At 35.9% G+C, this 15,378-nt stretch overlaps 1 protein-coding gene across 1 annotated transcript in view; it reads left to right on the top strand.

Annotated features, from left to right (window-relative positions):
• NUP37 (nucleoporin 37) overlaps positions 1 to 15,378 on the top strand; it is a 44,789-nt gene that overhangs the window by 3,990 nt on the left and 25,421 nt on the right. The window contains exons 3-4 of the mRNA XM_054445683.2: positions 3,926 to 4,050; positions 15,033 to 15,105. Of these exons, the coding sequence (XP_054301658.1) occupies positions 3,926 to 4,050; positions 15,033 to 15,105 (198 nt within the window). The remainder of the gene's footprint in view (positions 1 to 3,925; positions 4,051 to 15,032; positions 15,106 to 15,378) is intronic.

Raw genomic sequence — 15,378 nt, 5'->3', positions numbered from 1 at the left:
AGAAAAAAAACTAGTATAAACATTTGTGTTCTGTTATAGTTTATGGTCACATGTATTGTCTCAGTTACCCTCATACCTGTGAGATTAGCAATATAGGTCTCGTGCCCAAATTACTAAGGAAAAAATTAGATTTTATTAATTTGGACAATAGTAAACACAAATTATATTCTGCACCAGACATTGGAAATACAATTAAGTAAGTCCATTTCAAAATAAATTACTGCTTTTCTTTGAAGTTATTTTTTATCTAGCTAAACACTGTTAAACATCATTACTATTCTGTTGTCCTAGAACCTTCAAGTTCCATTGCACCCAGTTTCATGCTGCTTGTCTTGAGAGAAAACTAAGTAAAAGTAAATTAAGTGGAAAGATTTCCACATTCCTGACAGAAAGATAATCCTTACTTTAAGGCTGTTTAGAAAACGTTGTAGATATAGTGAATTTGAATTTCAACAAAGCATTTTTCAGAATCTATTGCTGTCCCTTTGATTATGATGGACATATGAGCTTCTGAATGATAGTACTGTTAACTGGTGTCATGTATTTGTCAAATTTTCATTAAGTGCATTGCATACTGGGTGCCAAGACATGAAAAAAGCAAGGACCATATCCTTAAGGAAATATTTAAATATAAAGCAGTGCAATAAGAAAACTGCTATAAAAACCTTTGTTAAAGGGCAGAGGAGCATGAACATATATGCTTGCCTAAATCAGTGTTCTCATCCGAGTACTACTAGAGGCCTCAATTCACTAATGAAGACCCCTTGAATAGACTTAGAAATCTGCTATGTATTTTACACTTTTTAAAGTGTACACGTATCAAATAGAACTAGCCACATTTCACGTGCTTCATAAGGTCCTGTGTGGCTAGTGGCTACCATATCAGACAGCACAGTTCTCTCTGCATCTTCCTCTGTAAATTGACAATAATCTTTAATATAATAATAATACTCTTTAGTTGTCAGCAGTAATGATTCAGAGAAGATAATGTATTTTAATACAAATTTCAGGGTAGTATCTAAATGTTTAAAACTGTGAAAGAGGTATTAGACTCAGAATGGTAAATGGATTTTTTGTTATTTGTCATCTCTATTTGAATGGACAGAGTTGTTGCTTATAATGCTTTCAGGCTGAGGCTGAATCTGCTGCTTAGTGTGTCTTCACCTAGAGGAGATCAACTATGGCCAGATATTTGCCATCATTAAGTTAGACTGACTTGGTGTGGTTCCAGAGATGGAACGTGTAATAATGAGTAGAATTTACATGGAAACAGATTTTGGCTTAACGTTAAGAACTCTTCTAATAATTAGAGCTGTCCCCCAATTGAATAAACTTCCCAAAGAAATAGCTAGTTCCTTGTCACTGGAAGTGTTCGGAGAGGGGTTGTGTAAACTCTTTTTATCAGATGCTCTCCTAGGGATTCAAGCATTGTGGGGAAAGAATTGAACTAGAGAAACTTCACAGTCTTGACTAACTGAAATTCTGTATTTGGCCTTAAATGGGTGTGGTGGGAGGGCCTGCCAGTTTCAAACCCTTATAATAGCCCTTCCATCAACCTGGCCTTGCCCCAACCTCAAATATGCTGAAACCTTGTATAATCATTTGTATTATAGCAAGTTTTCCAAAGTATCTTAATTTCCTGCCTATACAATTCTGCTTATACCCTAAACTAAATCCAAAATAGCATTTGTCTCTGCCTATACCACACACACACCCTGGCCTGTTAGTTGGCTCAGTGGCAAACAGTGCTGCCAGGAAAAAAGGTTTCACTGGTAAAACAAAAAGCCCAGGCTATACAGTCCCTGAGATTTCTTTATCCCCATGACCACCAGTAATTCCATATGTGATTTGGGTAACAAATTAAAGGACCTGATTGTCAACAATATTGTTACAGTAGCAAGATGATGTGTATTTACATGTAAAAACTTCATTTTTAGGAGACTGATTTGTCAAGTTTGGAAAAATAGATGTAATCCAAATTGTGAAGTCAGCTATGATTAGGCTCCTAAACTTATTTTAAAATTGCTTAGTGGCTGCTGTCTTGGCATATCTGGTTGTTAGCTATACAACTATTATACACACAAATTACGAAGTAGTAAAATTTGACAGTGTTTTTCTTTCTTTGATAAGTGTATTTCTTTTCTTTCGTTTATGGAAAAACTTGTTGCTGTTAACTCTTAAGTTCACCTGAAATTTGAAGTTATTTTCAAAGGGTATCTGAATTATGTAGAGAAAGATACGTAGTATATTTGTGAAATGACTTTACTGGAATCCCATAGGCTATCCTGGAAAAATCAGTATATCTACTTGGATTTCATTCGAGTATACATTATAAAACTTTGCATTTAGATTCTGGGTGAATGGAATTCTTAGATCAGGCCTTCAAGTAATTCCTATCAATATAGACATACGTATTTCATTAAATATCAAGTTTCACCTGCTGTATTTTTTTCCCTGATACTTTATAATCCCATACACTTTTATAAAAAATAGTTAGCACAGAAGATTCCTTGGACAAATTTGTCACGAAAATTTGGCCTTCTTTAGTCTCTAGACCCAGTTCAGGTATTGATTTAAATAACAGAACGATGATTTACTTATTTTTAAAATTGCAAAATTTTTTTATCATTTTTTTTCTTTTTTACCTTTCCTATGGTGCTGAGCAGTATTTTAATGCTTATAAAAAATGTATTATCCATAAAGGCATAAAGAATAATAAGATGGATCTGTATACCTGCTGCCTAGTTTAAGAAAAGGAACATTAGCAATTCTTTTGAGGCCCCCTAAGTATCCCTCCCTTACTCATGGTAGGTATTTTGCATGGCAGGGTTTTCTTTTTGTTTGTTTTTTCTTGCTTCCCCCTTAAGGGCCCTGGATCTATGCAGAGATCTCTGATCTGGCATCCTTCCTTGTGCAGGCACTAGGATTTGTCTCCTCTCTCTTGCAAACTGAAGCTTTAAATCATTGCATGTGGGCAGATGCCCTTATAACAGCTGCATACCTTGGTAGTCGTTTGCTTGTCTGTATTTGAATTTTTGCAGTGTTGTAATGGGAGAACTTTTCAGGTTATTGTCTCCATTGCCAGTGACAGATGGCTTGACTTTTAAAGTTGATTTTTTTTCTCACCTTCCCATGAGGATAAACTGAAATCATTTTAGTAGGGCTGAACTGGATAAATAAGCCAACTTTATTAAGCATTTATTCCCAGAATCAAATATCTAAAACTAAATTAGCCAGATTATTTATTACATATTCACTATTCATAAACAATAATAGTTCAGATGAATTATTTGTAGCATCTTACACACATATAATGCCACATGTAACACTACATGAAAATCATTGACACTGATTATAAAGACTTTGAGGTCTTTATAAGGTCCCAAAGTATTTTCCACGTAGTGAGAATGTTCAGTGTATTTTTTTAATATTGTCAGTAGATTATCTGGTTCCGGTAATTCATTTACCTAGAATATCTTGATTCTTCAGAGCATTCCATTTTCTTTGTTTTCTTTTTTTATAATGTAGACACAGGTCTCACTGTGTTGCCCAGTCTGGTCTCAGACTCCAGAGCTCAAGCAGTCCTTCCACCTCAGCCCCACAAAGTGTTGGGATTATAGATGTGAGCCAATACGCCTGACCAAGCAGTCCATTTTCATTGAACTTATTATGAAATGCCTCCTAAGATAAAGTAGAACATGTTTACCATTTGTTTCTAGTTGCCTTAGAGAGTTATTTGGTGAGGCTTAGACAACTTTGGATTTTTTTTTTAATTCAATGAACTAGTTAAATCTTAATATGTAGTTTGCTTTTGAACTTTTCAAAAGCATAAACCTAACCTCCTGATAAATTCATTATAATGAAATACAGAATATTATATTGTTTGTTCTCATTACTTATTAAAACATTTACTGTGTATGCTTAGGAAGAAGAAGCAGACGTTGAAGGCATTCAGTATAAAACACTTCGAACATTTCACCATGGAGTCAGAGTCGATGGCATAGCTTGGAGCCCAGAGACTAGACTTGATTCATTGCCTCCGTTAATCAAGTAAGTTTAACAGTACCAAATGCATTCCTTACTAATGTACTTTGATTGTGTTACATGATCTGAAGTCTGATCATAGATGCTTTTTTCTCTATTTCCATTTTCCACAACCCACGATATTAGATATTTTGATATTTGCTACTACTTAATAATTTAGGCTTATCATCTGAATTTGTGATTTAAATATACAGCCATGACTATGATGCCTTGACCATGTGTTTGGGCCAAACTACAAAACCTTTTATGTGAGATTCATCTGAATCAAGATCTTTACAGATTGTTCACTGAATTTGCAACTTTATTGAAAGTATAACTCTTAAAATAACTAAATTTGGTTGAGACATTAATGAGCTTTCCTTCCCCACACATAGGCCAAGATCACATTTTCTTGTCTAACAGTATATAAATCTGTAGTTCTGGTCCTTGGACTTCAGTTTTTGTGAAAGTGTTTAAAAAGAATGATGGTTTTCTGAGAAAAAAATCCTAGCAATGCCTGCTGAAGCCCTCTTTACAGGGGCAAGAATATGTTAGGTTATTTAAGATTTGTTACAAAACACTATCCTTGCCTCCTACAAATGTCAAATATAAAAGATATGTCTTCTTTTAGTAAACAGTACTTAGGAACTAAAAGTTATCAACTATTAAGCTAACTTCGTTTTTTTTAAATTAAGGGATAATTTAGATACTCTGAAATTCTCAGCTCTTAAGGGTATAGTTTGATCAGTTTTGACAAATACATATATTTATACAACCCACACCCTATTCATGCACTATTTCTGTCACCCAAGAAAGTTTCTTCATATTTCTTCCCAGTTAATCATTGTACCCCACTCCCTGCAGAAGCAACCATTGATCTGATTTCTATTACCAGAAATCAGTTTTGCCTATTCTAGAACTTCATGTAAGTGGAATCATACAGAATGTCTTTTGTGTCTGGCTTGTTTTTGCAATTTTTCCACATTGTTATGTATACCAGTGCTTTTTAAGTAGTACTCCATTGCAGTATATCAATAGACCATAGTCTGTTTATTCATTCTTCTATAAATAGGTACCAATACAGTTTCCAGGCTTTAGTTATTATTTTTTGCTGAATACTGCTTTGGGTGGTTACATGATTTAATTTATCTTAGGAGTAGAATTGCTGAGTCACAGGGTAGATGTATGTTTAATATTTTAAGAAAATGCCAGTTTCTAAAGTGGTTCTACCATTTTGTCTTTTCCCCAATAATCTAAGGGTGGTCTTCCTACTCTCCAACACTCATTCATTCATTCTGAGACAAGGTCTGGCTCTATTGCCCAGGCTGGAGTACAGTAGCACCATCTCCACTCACTGCAATCTCTACCTCCCAGGCTTAAGCCATCTTCCCACCTCAGCCTCCTCCTGAGTAGGTGGGACTATAGGCGCCCATCATCATGCCTGGCTAATTTTGGTATTTTTTGTAGGGACAGGGATTTGCCTGTTGCCCAGGCTGGCCTCAAACTCCTGAGCTCAGGCAATCCATGTGCCTTGGCCTCCCAAAGTGCTGGGATGACGACATGATCCACCATACCTGGCCTATTCTCCAATATTTGCTATTGTCAATCTTTTTTTTTTTTTTTTTTTTTTTTTGGTACATGGTCTCACTCTGTCTCCCAGGCTGACAGCCAGACCCATAATCACAGCTTACTGCAGCCTCAACCTCCCTTGGCTCAGCCTCAACCCTCCCTCTCACCTCAGCCTCCCAAGTAGCTGGAACTACAGGCATGCACCACCACTCCTGGCTAACTTTTTGTATTTTTTGCAGTGATGGGGTTTTGCCATGTTGCCCAGGCTGGTCTCGAGCACCCAGGCTCAAGCAATTCACCCACCTTGACCTCCCAAAGTGTTAGGATTACAGTCATGAGCCACTGTGCCCAGCCTGTCTTTTTAATTTTAGCCATTCTGGTTGATGCCACAATGACATTTCCATGATGACTGATAATGCTGACGCTTTTTTGGTGTATTTGTTTCTTCTATTAGAAATCTTTGTGTGATTTCTTACAGGTTGTGAAGATGTTGCATGTTTTTTCCTAGAAGCCTTTACGGATATTTAGCTAACTTAATTGAATAATCTACACAATAGCTTTTGTCAGCATATGTAATGTCATTGCCAACAGCTGGTGTGCTGTTGATTTCCTTTTATATTAAAAGAAAGTGGTCACAATATCTAGACCTAAACAAGAACAAGTCTCTTTGATTCTTTAAATTTTTAAAGCTGTGGAAACAGTCGTCTTCCCTTGGTTTTAAGTTTTATGATACCTCTTTAATCTACATATTCAGCTGTTGTATTCTGTACTTTCCTTGTTGCTTAGTACTTGTTTTCCTGTCCTCTTTTTAGTGAATTTGCTGTGTTTCATCTTCTGGTTGGTGTTTTTGTTTGGTTGGTTTTTTCTTATTTTTTGGTAAACTGTCTCAAGTCCTTTTTGGAACTATACAAATATCAGTAACAAATTCAGAAGACATTAGCAGGCCATTAATTTTAGACTATTTTTAGAGCAACCTGATGGCACAATCTTGTTTTCAAATAAATTATTTTTATTGTAAAATAATAAATGCTTAATAAAATTTAGAAAACACAGAAAATAAAAAGGAGAAGAATGCCACCTATACTCCCAATACCCTTTTCATTTTTGTACATAATTGTGATTATACTATAGTAACTCTCTACTTTTTTTTACTTTTTTTTTTATAGTATTCTAAAATAAATAGTAGTCTATCACCATGACTAAGGTATAACTCAGCATCTCTCTTATCAGCATTAATTTTTATCTTACATTTAGAAACCCTTCATGATGGCTTATCATTAGCACGTAGTTGCCTTAAATTCTCTTTCTCCCTGCCTTTCTACTCTTTCCATCCCTACTTGCTTTTCTTGCACAGTGGCTAGAGAATTCATTGTTCATGTTATTTCAGTTCTCTGAGGTTTTCTGGTTCAATTAAAGAAGGACTTAAATATCCCTAAAACAGCAAGAATTCAAAGAAAAGTGGGGCAACACAAGGCTGGCCATAAAGTTTTCTGGGTTTGTTTGTTTGGTTTTATTTAGATTCCAGTAAGATTATTAATTTTCTTTTTAAGTAAGTAGTCTTTGATTACTGTAACTCCTCTGTTTGCTGACATTTTTACTGAACTTGGCTTCATTTTGCTATTAATACCTCTTTACAAACCCTTTTAGTTGGGATATTTCTTTTAACAGCTTCCAAAATAGCTTTTATCTGTTTTGGAGATGACATTTTGAACAAAGTTTTGTGATTTCATTATGCTATAACTGAGGAAATCCATAGGAGACCCTCAACATGAGTGATATTATTGTGGCAAATTTGTCTAGAGTTTCCTATGAGCAAAGAAATAATGAATTCCCAAAATAATAATTGAAGAAATTCAAAGGAGAAGAATTAGGTAGAACAAGCTTTGTTTTACAGTTTTTCTTACCCTTTATTTGCATGTATAAAATATAACATACATGTTTAAACATACATAGAGTATGTATTAGGATTCTCTAGAGGGACAGAACTAATAGGATAGATGTATATATGAAGGGGAGTTTATTAAGGAGTATTGACTCACACGATCACAAGATGAAGTCCCACAATAAGGTGTCTGCAAGCTGAGGAGCAAGGCAGCCAGTCTGAGTCCCAAAACCTCACAAGTAGGAAAGCCAACATTGCAGCCTTCAATCTGTGGCCTAAGGTCCGAGAGCCCCTGACAAACCACTGGTGTAAGCCTAAGAGTCCAGAAGCTGAAGAACTTGAGTCTGATGTTCAATGGCAGGAAGCATCCAACACAGGAGAAAGATGAAGACTGGAAGGCTCAGCAAGTCATCTCCTTCCACCTCCATCTGTCTGTTTTTTTCTAGTTGTGCTGGCAGCCAGTTGGATCGTGCCCACCCACATTATGGGTGTGTCTTCCTGAGGGTGGGTCTTCCCCTCCCAGTCCACTGACTCAGATGTTAATCTCTTCTAGGAACACCCAGATACACCCAGAACCAGTACTTTGTATCCTTCAGTCCAAGCAAGTTGACACTTAATATTAACCATCACAGAGTATATATGTGCATTTTAACATGTTTATTATAAAGTAAACATTCATGTAATCATCACAGAGGTCAAGAGATAAGACATTGCTAGCACTTGAGGCTGCCAGTGTGCCCCTCTCCAATCAGCCTTCTTCTTTCCCCTTAAAGGCTATCAGTTTCATGTTTATTAGGATAATCATCTCCTTGCTTTTTTTTGTAGTTTTATCAGTTATTGATGCATCCTTAAGCAATATAGCTTAATTTTACCTGCTTATGAACTTTCTTATGAATATAATAATACTATATGTATTTTTTTGTCCTGCTTTGTTCACTTCACATTATATATATGAGATTCATCCATGTTTCTACTTGTAGATCTAGTTATTTATTACCATGTAGTATTTCACTGTGAGTCTATTACAGTTTATGCATTCTATTAATACTATATTTGCAGTTTGGGGTTATGAATGTGCTGTTTGAACATTACTGTGTGTATATATCATAATGTCCATGTGCACACTTGGACTACCCTTAACATACTTGAAACATTTTCCCCTAACAGCCGACACATTATTTCTTCAGTGTTTCTTAGGCCTTTTCTTTCTTCTCCTTTTCCCCTTTTTTTTCCTTGTCTTGTCCACTTGTGAAAGAGGTGTGAAGAATGGTTGGGGAGATGGACTGACAAGACAATCAAAGGGAAGCTGACTAGCCTAGACAGGGGACGTTGAACTAAATTGGGCAAAGTTCTGATACCAAAACTTGGGCATTGGCAACCTATCATACCATGTGTGTGCCAAATGGCGCATAGGAGGGGATTTTTTTTTTTTTTGAACGTGTTGCCATTGTTACCAAAACACAAGGGGTTGGTCCAGGCCCTGTTGCATACCACACAGAAAGCCAGTGACTAAGACAACAAGTATTGCAAGGGAAGAAGGCTTTATTCAGGTGCTGCAGCTGAGGAGACGGGAGATAAGTCTCAAATCCATCTCACTAACCCACTAAAATTAGGGTTTTATATAGCAGGGAAGAAATGTAACTACATGTAGAAAGACAGGAATTGTGGGGTGTAAGGAACCAATCATGACAAACAAGGGGTTTGGTGTCTCATTGTGTAGATGCAATGATCTGGTAAGTTTTAATTCCTTTATACTATCTGGGAGACCTGAAGGTCAGTTTCCTGAGAAAGGAACTCAGAGGAGACAAATACAAGTTTCAGGCTTTAAGATCAGGAGAGTCAATCTCTGTAATTATCTCCAAACCATGAACATTAGTTCTGTGGGGAAGTTGGGCCAGTTTCACCATCAGGACCACAAAGTGGACCTGGCTGGGTTTTGGCTCTCCCTGGTTTTTTTTGCTTTTTGCCAGACCTGTAATGTCCCAAATCAAAGCACATATTTTTATAATTCATTGTTAATTAAATATGGGTATTTGTTAGGTTAAATGAAAGTAATGATAAGAGTGTACATTTGCATTTTAAAATGAGATTGATAGAGTGCTTTTATTTATTAATACAAAGGGCATTAGAAGTAAGCTAATCCAGTCTCCTTTACTTTATTGAGGAAGAAACTGAGCCCTGAGTAGTTAAATGCCATCTTCAAGTTGCATAGCTAAGAAGTAGTAAAGGCACTAGTAGGCTGACTTGGTTAATCAAATGAAAATCTTGTTAAAATATGGCACATTTTTAGGGGATAACTTGATAACTTGATACTCAACATCTGTTAAGCAATTTAATGAAACAGTCATATATTTGTATACTATTTATGATGGTGTATTTATTTCCCACTGTTGCCATAACAAATCACCACAAACATGATGACTTAAAACAACAACAGAAATTATTATCACAGTTCTGGAGGCATATGTTCAAAATCAAGTTATCAGTGAGGTTGGTTTATTAGGCTCTGAGGGAGAATCCATTCCATGCCTGTTTTCTAGATTCTGATGGTAGCCAGGAGTCCTTGGCTTTCTTTGCCTTGTTGATGCATCACTTCAATCTCTTACCCTTCATATCTCCTTCTCTGTGTTTATCCTTTTTTGTGTTTGATTCATTGTTAAATTTAGGGCCCACCCTAGATCGAGGATGATCATCTTAGTATCCTTTAATTTAATCATGTTTGCAAAACCCTATTTTCAAATAAAGCAGCACTTGTAGTTACCAGGGGTTAGCACATAGACTTATCTTTTTGAGGACACTTTTTTTTTGTTTTTTGAGAGGGAGTCTCCCTCTGTCACCCAGGCTGGAGTGCATTGGCATGATCTCGGCCCACTGCAACCTCCACCTCCCAGGTTCAAGTGATTCTCCCTGCCTCAGCCTCCTGAGTAGCTGGGATTATAGGTGCACATCACCATGCCCAGCTAATTTTTGTGTTTTTAGTAGAGATGGGATTTCGCCGTGTTGACCAGGCTGGTCTCAAACTGACCTCAAGTGATCCACCCACCTTGGCCACCGGAAGTGCTAGGATTACAGATGGGAGCCACTGTGCCTGGCGTGAGGGCACTTTTCAACCTGCTAAAGATGATACGGAATTCTTGTTGTTGTTGAGACAGGATTTCGCTCCTGTCACCCAGACTGGAGTGCAATGGCGTGATCTCAGCTCACTACAACCTCCGCCTCCCGGGCTCAAGAGATTTTCCTACCTCGGTCTCCCAAGTGGCTGGGACTACAGGCACATGCAGCTGCACCCGGCTAATTTTTGTTTTGTTTTTTTGTAGAGATGGGGTTTTGCCATGTTACCCAGGTTGGTCTGGAACGCCTGGGCTCAAGTAGTCTGCCCACTTTGACCTCCCAAATTACTGAAATTACAGGCATGAGCCACTGCACCCGGCCATGGCATTCTTGTGCAATGTATAAATATATAGAGGTGCAAAATAAATGCTAATGTAGTGCACAGTATCCCCTTTCATATAAACCCTCACTAGACAACCAAGGAAACCAAAGACTAAAAACTACAAAACACTGCAGAAAGAAATTAAAGACACAAATAAATAGAAAGACAGCCTGTGTTCATGGATTGAAAGATTTCATAGTGTTAAAGTGTCTGTGCTATCCAAAGCTCTACAAATTCAGTGACGTCTTTATCAATCTCTGTGGCACTTTTTACAGAAACAGAAAAACCATACTAAAATTCAGATGGAATCTCAAAGGACGCCAAATGACCAAAACAATCTTGAGAAAGCTGAAGGTCTCACACTTCTTTATGTCAAATCATATTGCAGTGCTATACAGTAATCAAAACAGTATGGTACTGGCATAAAGATAAATATGTAGACCAATGGAACAGAGTGGAAAACTTAGGAAAAATACCTTCACATAGCCATCAAATGATCTTTGACAAAGGTTCCAAGGCTACACAATGGGGAAAAGGATAGTCTGTTCAACAAACGGTGTTGAATAAACTGAGTATCATGCAGAATGATAAAATTGGACCTTACACAAATGAGCTCAAAATGGGACCTAAACATAAGACATGAAACTATAAAACTCCTAAAAGAAAAGATCTGGGAGAAGCTTTATGACACCAGATTTGGCAGTTTTTTCTTAGTTTTGATAACAAAAACACAGGCAACAAAAGCAAAAATAGACAAATGAGACTAAATCAAACTTTAAAACTAGTACACGGCAAGGGAAGTCAACAGAGTCAAAAGGCAACCCACAGAATGGGGGAAAATATTTGCAAGCCATATACCTAACAAGGGATTAATATCCAGAATGTATACAAAAAACTTCTACAACTCAACCACAACAAAATAAATGATCCAATTTAAAAATGATTCAAAAAGACTTAAACATTTCTCCAAAGAAGGTATATGAATGGCCAACAGGTATATGAAAAGATGTTCGACATCCCTAATCATTAAAGAAATACAAATCAAAACGACATGAGAGGTTACCTCACATGTTAGGATTGCCACTACCAGAAAAGCAGAAAATAACAAATGTTGACCCATGATGTGGAGAAACTGGAACTCTTCTGTACTGTTGGTGAGCACATAGCAATGGTGCAGCTGCTATGAAAAACATTCCAAAGGTTCCTCAGAAAATTAAAAATAGAATTACCTAACTTCCAGTATTATTTTGAATATAAGTGGCAAAAATGGGCATCCTTGTCTTGTTCCTAATCTTAAAAGAGAGACCACCATCTTCTCACCATTAAGAATGATGTTACCTATGGGCTCGTCATAGATTACCTTTATTGTGATGTGGAACATTTTGTCTATACCTAATTTGTTGAGTTTTTATCAAGAAATAATGTTGTATTTAATCAAATTCTTTTTCTGCATCTGTTGAGATGATGTGGTTTTTGTCTTTCATTCTGTTAATAAAGTGAACCACATATATTTATTTGCATATGTTGAACATTGTTGCATCCCAGAAATAAGTCCCACTTGATCATGGTGAATGATCTTTTTAATGTACTCTTGAATACAGTTTGCTAGTATTATTTTGTCAACATAGTACTTGAAGTCCTAGCCAGAGCAATTAGATATGAAAAAGAATTAAAACGCATCCAAATAGGAAAGGAAGAAGTTAAATTGTCTGTTTCCTGATACATGATCTTATATATAGAAAAGCTAAAGACTCCACCAAAAAACTGTTAGAACTGATTAGTGAATTCAGTAAAGTTGCATGATACAAATCAACATTCAAAAATCAGTAACCTTTCTAATATACTAACAATGAACTATCTGAAAAAGAAATTAAGGTAATATGATTTACAAAAGTATCAAAATATCTTAGGAATAAATTTAACTGAGGAGGTAAAAGATCTGTACACAGAAATGATAAAATATTGATGAAAGACATTGAACTCGGCACAAATAATTGGAAAGATATCCTGTGTTCATGGATTGGATGAATTAATATTGTTAAAATGTTCTTACTCCTCAAAGCAATCCACAGATTCAATGCAATGCCTATCTATCAAAACTCCAATGTCATTCTTCACAGAAATAGAAAAATCAATTAAAAAATTTATATGAGATTATAAAACACCCCAGATAGCCAAAGCAATTTTGAGCAAAAAAGAACAAACCTGGAGGCATCACACTACCTGATTTCAAAATAAAAGCTATGGTATTCAAGACAGCATGGTACTAACATAAAAAAAGATACCTTGACCAATAGAATAGGATAGAGAGCCCATAAATAAATTCATGCATTTATGGTCAATTGATTTTTTACAAAGGTGCCAAGAACATAAAATGAAGAAAGGACAGTGTCTTCAATGAATAGTGTTGCAAAACTGTATTTACACATGCAGAAGAATGAAATTGAACCGTTATTTCACCTCATATGCAGAATGAACTGAAATTGGATTAAAGACTTAAACCTAAGACCTTAAACTGTAAAATGGCTAGAATAAAACAGGAAAAGCTTCACAACATTAATCTCCACAACAGTGAATTTTTTGAATCTGACCCTAAAAGCACAGGAAACAAAAGCAAAACTAGACAAGTGGAATTGTATTAAACTAAAGAGCTGCACAGCAAAGGAAATAACAGAGTGAAGATGCAACCTACAGATTGTGAGAAAATATTTGCAAATCATACATCTTGATAAGGGGCTAATATCAACAATATGTAAGGAACTCAAATTACTCAATCACAAGAAAACAGTTGTATTTTAAAATGGGCAAAGAACCTGAGTAGACATTTCTTGAAAGAAGACATGCTTTATTCCACTACAACTTTAATTTTGCCTCTGAGAAGACCTTGGACAAAGAATCATTCCCTGGTGGCTTTGATCTGTTTTCTCTAACAACTCTTGACAAATTACTGGAAAGGGGTGTAGTAGCAAAGGTCTACCAACACATCAGGGTCTGTGGATTAAGAGCCTTTAGTTGAGAAAAAATGGCTCACTGTAAAACTAAAGAGTAAATTTAGATCTGTGTATGATACTCTTTTTACCAAAGAATTGAAAATAAACTTTGTTTTTCAGTATATAAATATAATTTATATTTTTTTCTCAGCCATTGTCTCACATCCTGAGAATCTAGAAAATTTAGGATTAAAGATAAACTAGTTTAAAAAGTAGTTGTTGGCCAGGCGCAGTGGCTCATGCCTGTAATCCCAGCACTTTGGGAGGCCAAGGTGGGCGGATCACCTGAGGTCAGGAGTTTGAGACCAGCCTGGCCAACATGGTGAAACCCTGTCTCTACTAAAAATACAAAAATTAGCCATGTGTGGTGGTGGGCGCCTGTAATCCCAGCTACTTGGGAGGCTGAGGTAGGAGAATCGTTTGAACCTGGGAGGTGGAGGCTGCAGTGGTATGAAATCATACCACTGCACTCCAGCCTGGGCGACAGAGCAAGTTTGTCTCAAAGGAAAAAAAAAGGAGTGTTTGCTGCTTAGGTTTTGTTTTTTAATTTAATAATCCATTGATTAACTACTGAAAAACATGTTTTAAATGTTTAAAGTATAAATAATACTCTAGCCTTTAGTAGGTATAAATATATCAGCTTTTATAGTTATAAAAATAGTATCTTACTTCATCTGATTTATTTGGAGGAATAGAAAAAACTAAGGATTATGGATAACAGAAGAGGGCAAAGACTAAGGTAGATGTATAACAATATTTTTAATATCTCTTGTTGACCTGGCTAAAATGAAGATACTTTTTAAAATCCATCCTTTTATGCTTTTAAGAAAACGTTTAAAATTAAATTCAAGTGCTGATTTAGTGTAAAATTCTACACTTTTATTATTGAAGAAGCACATCCAGAATAGACTAACCTTTTGTATGTTCTCAAAATAAAATGACTCCTACTTTCTGTGATGGCTGTATAATACTTTTTACAGTAGAGCCACAACATTCTTCTTTCCCCCTCCATAAAAAGCATGATTATGAGTTATGATAAAAGCTTCAGTGACCTGGAGGGAAGGGTGGGAGGGAGGGGGAGACCTTTCACTTACAAAGGCTGAAAATTGGTATATTTTTGTTTTTTTGCTTCCAGATTTTGTACCTCAGCTGCTGATATGAAAATTAGATTATTTACTTCAGATCTTCAAGATAAAAATGAATATAAGGTATGTTGACAACCATATAAATCTTTAGAGTTTATTTTAAAACGTGTTTGTTTTTGGCTTTTTTAATTGGATTTATTCCAATTTAAAATGGCTTTTTATGGTCATCATTAAAGCGTATAATTTAGGGTCTCATTTACTCTACTATAGGTTATAATAACTAGCTTACTATATTATTAAGAACTAAGTTCTTAATGACTGCAGATTATAAATCTCTCTTATTAAATTGAAATATTAGGTAGAACAACAAATAAGAAAGAATTAGAAATTTACAGT

Source organism: Pongo pygmaeus, chromosome 10 (assembly GCF_028885625.2).
Source record: "Pongo pygmaeus isolate AG05252 chromosome 10, NHGRI_mPonPyg2-v2.0_pri, whole genome shotgun sequence".
NCBI classification, from domain to species: Eukaryota; Metazoa; Chordata; class Mammalia; order Primates; family Hominidae; genus Pongo; species Pongo pygmaeus.
This window is presented reverse-complemented; position numbering and strand designations above follow the sequence as displayed.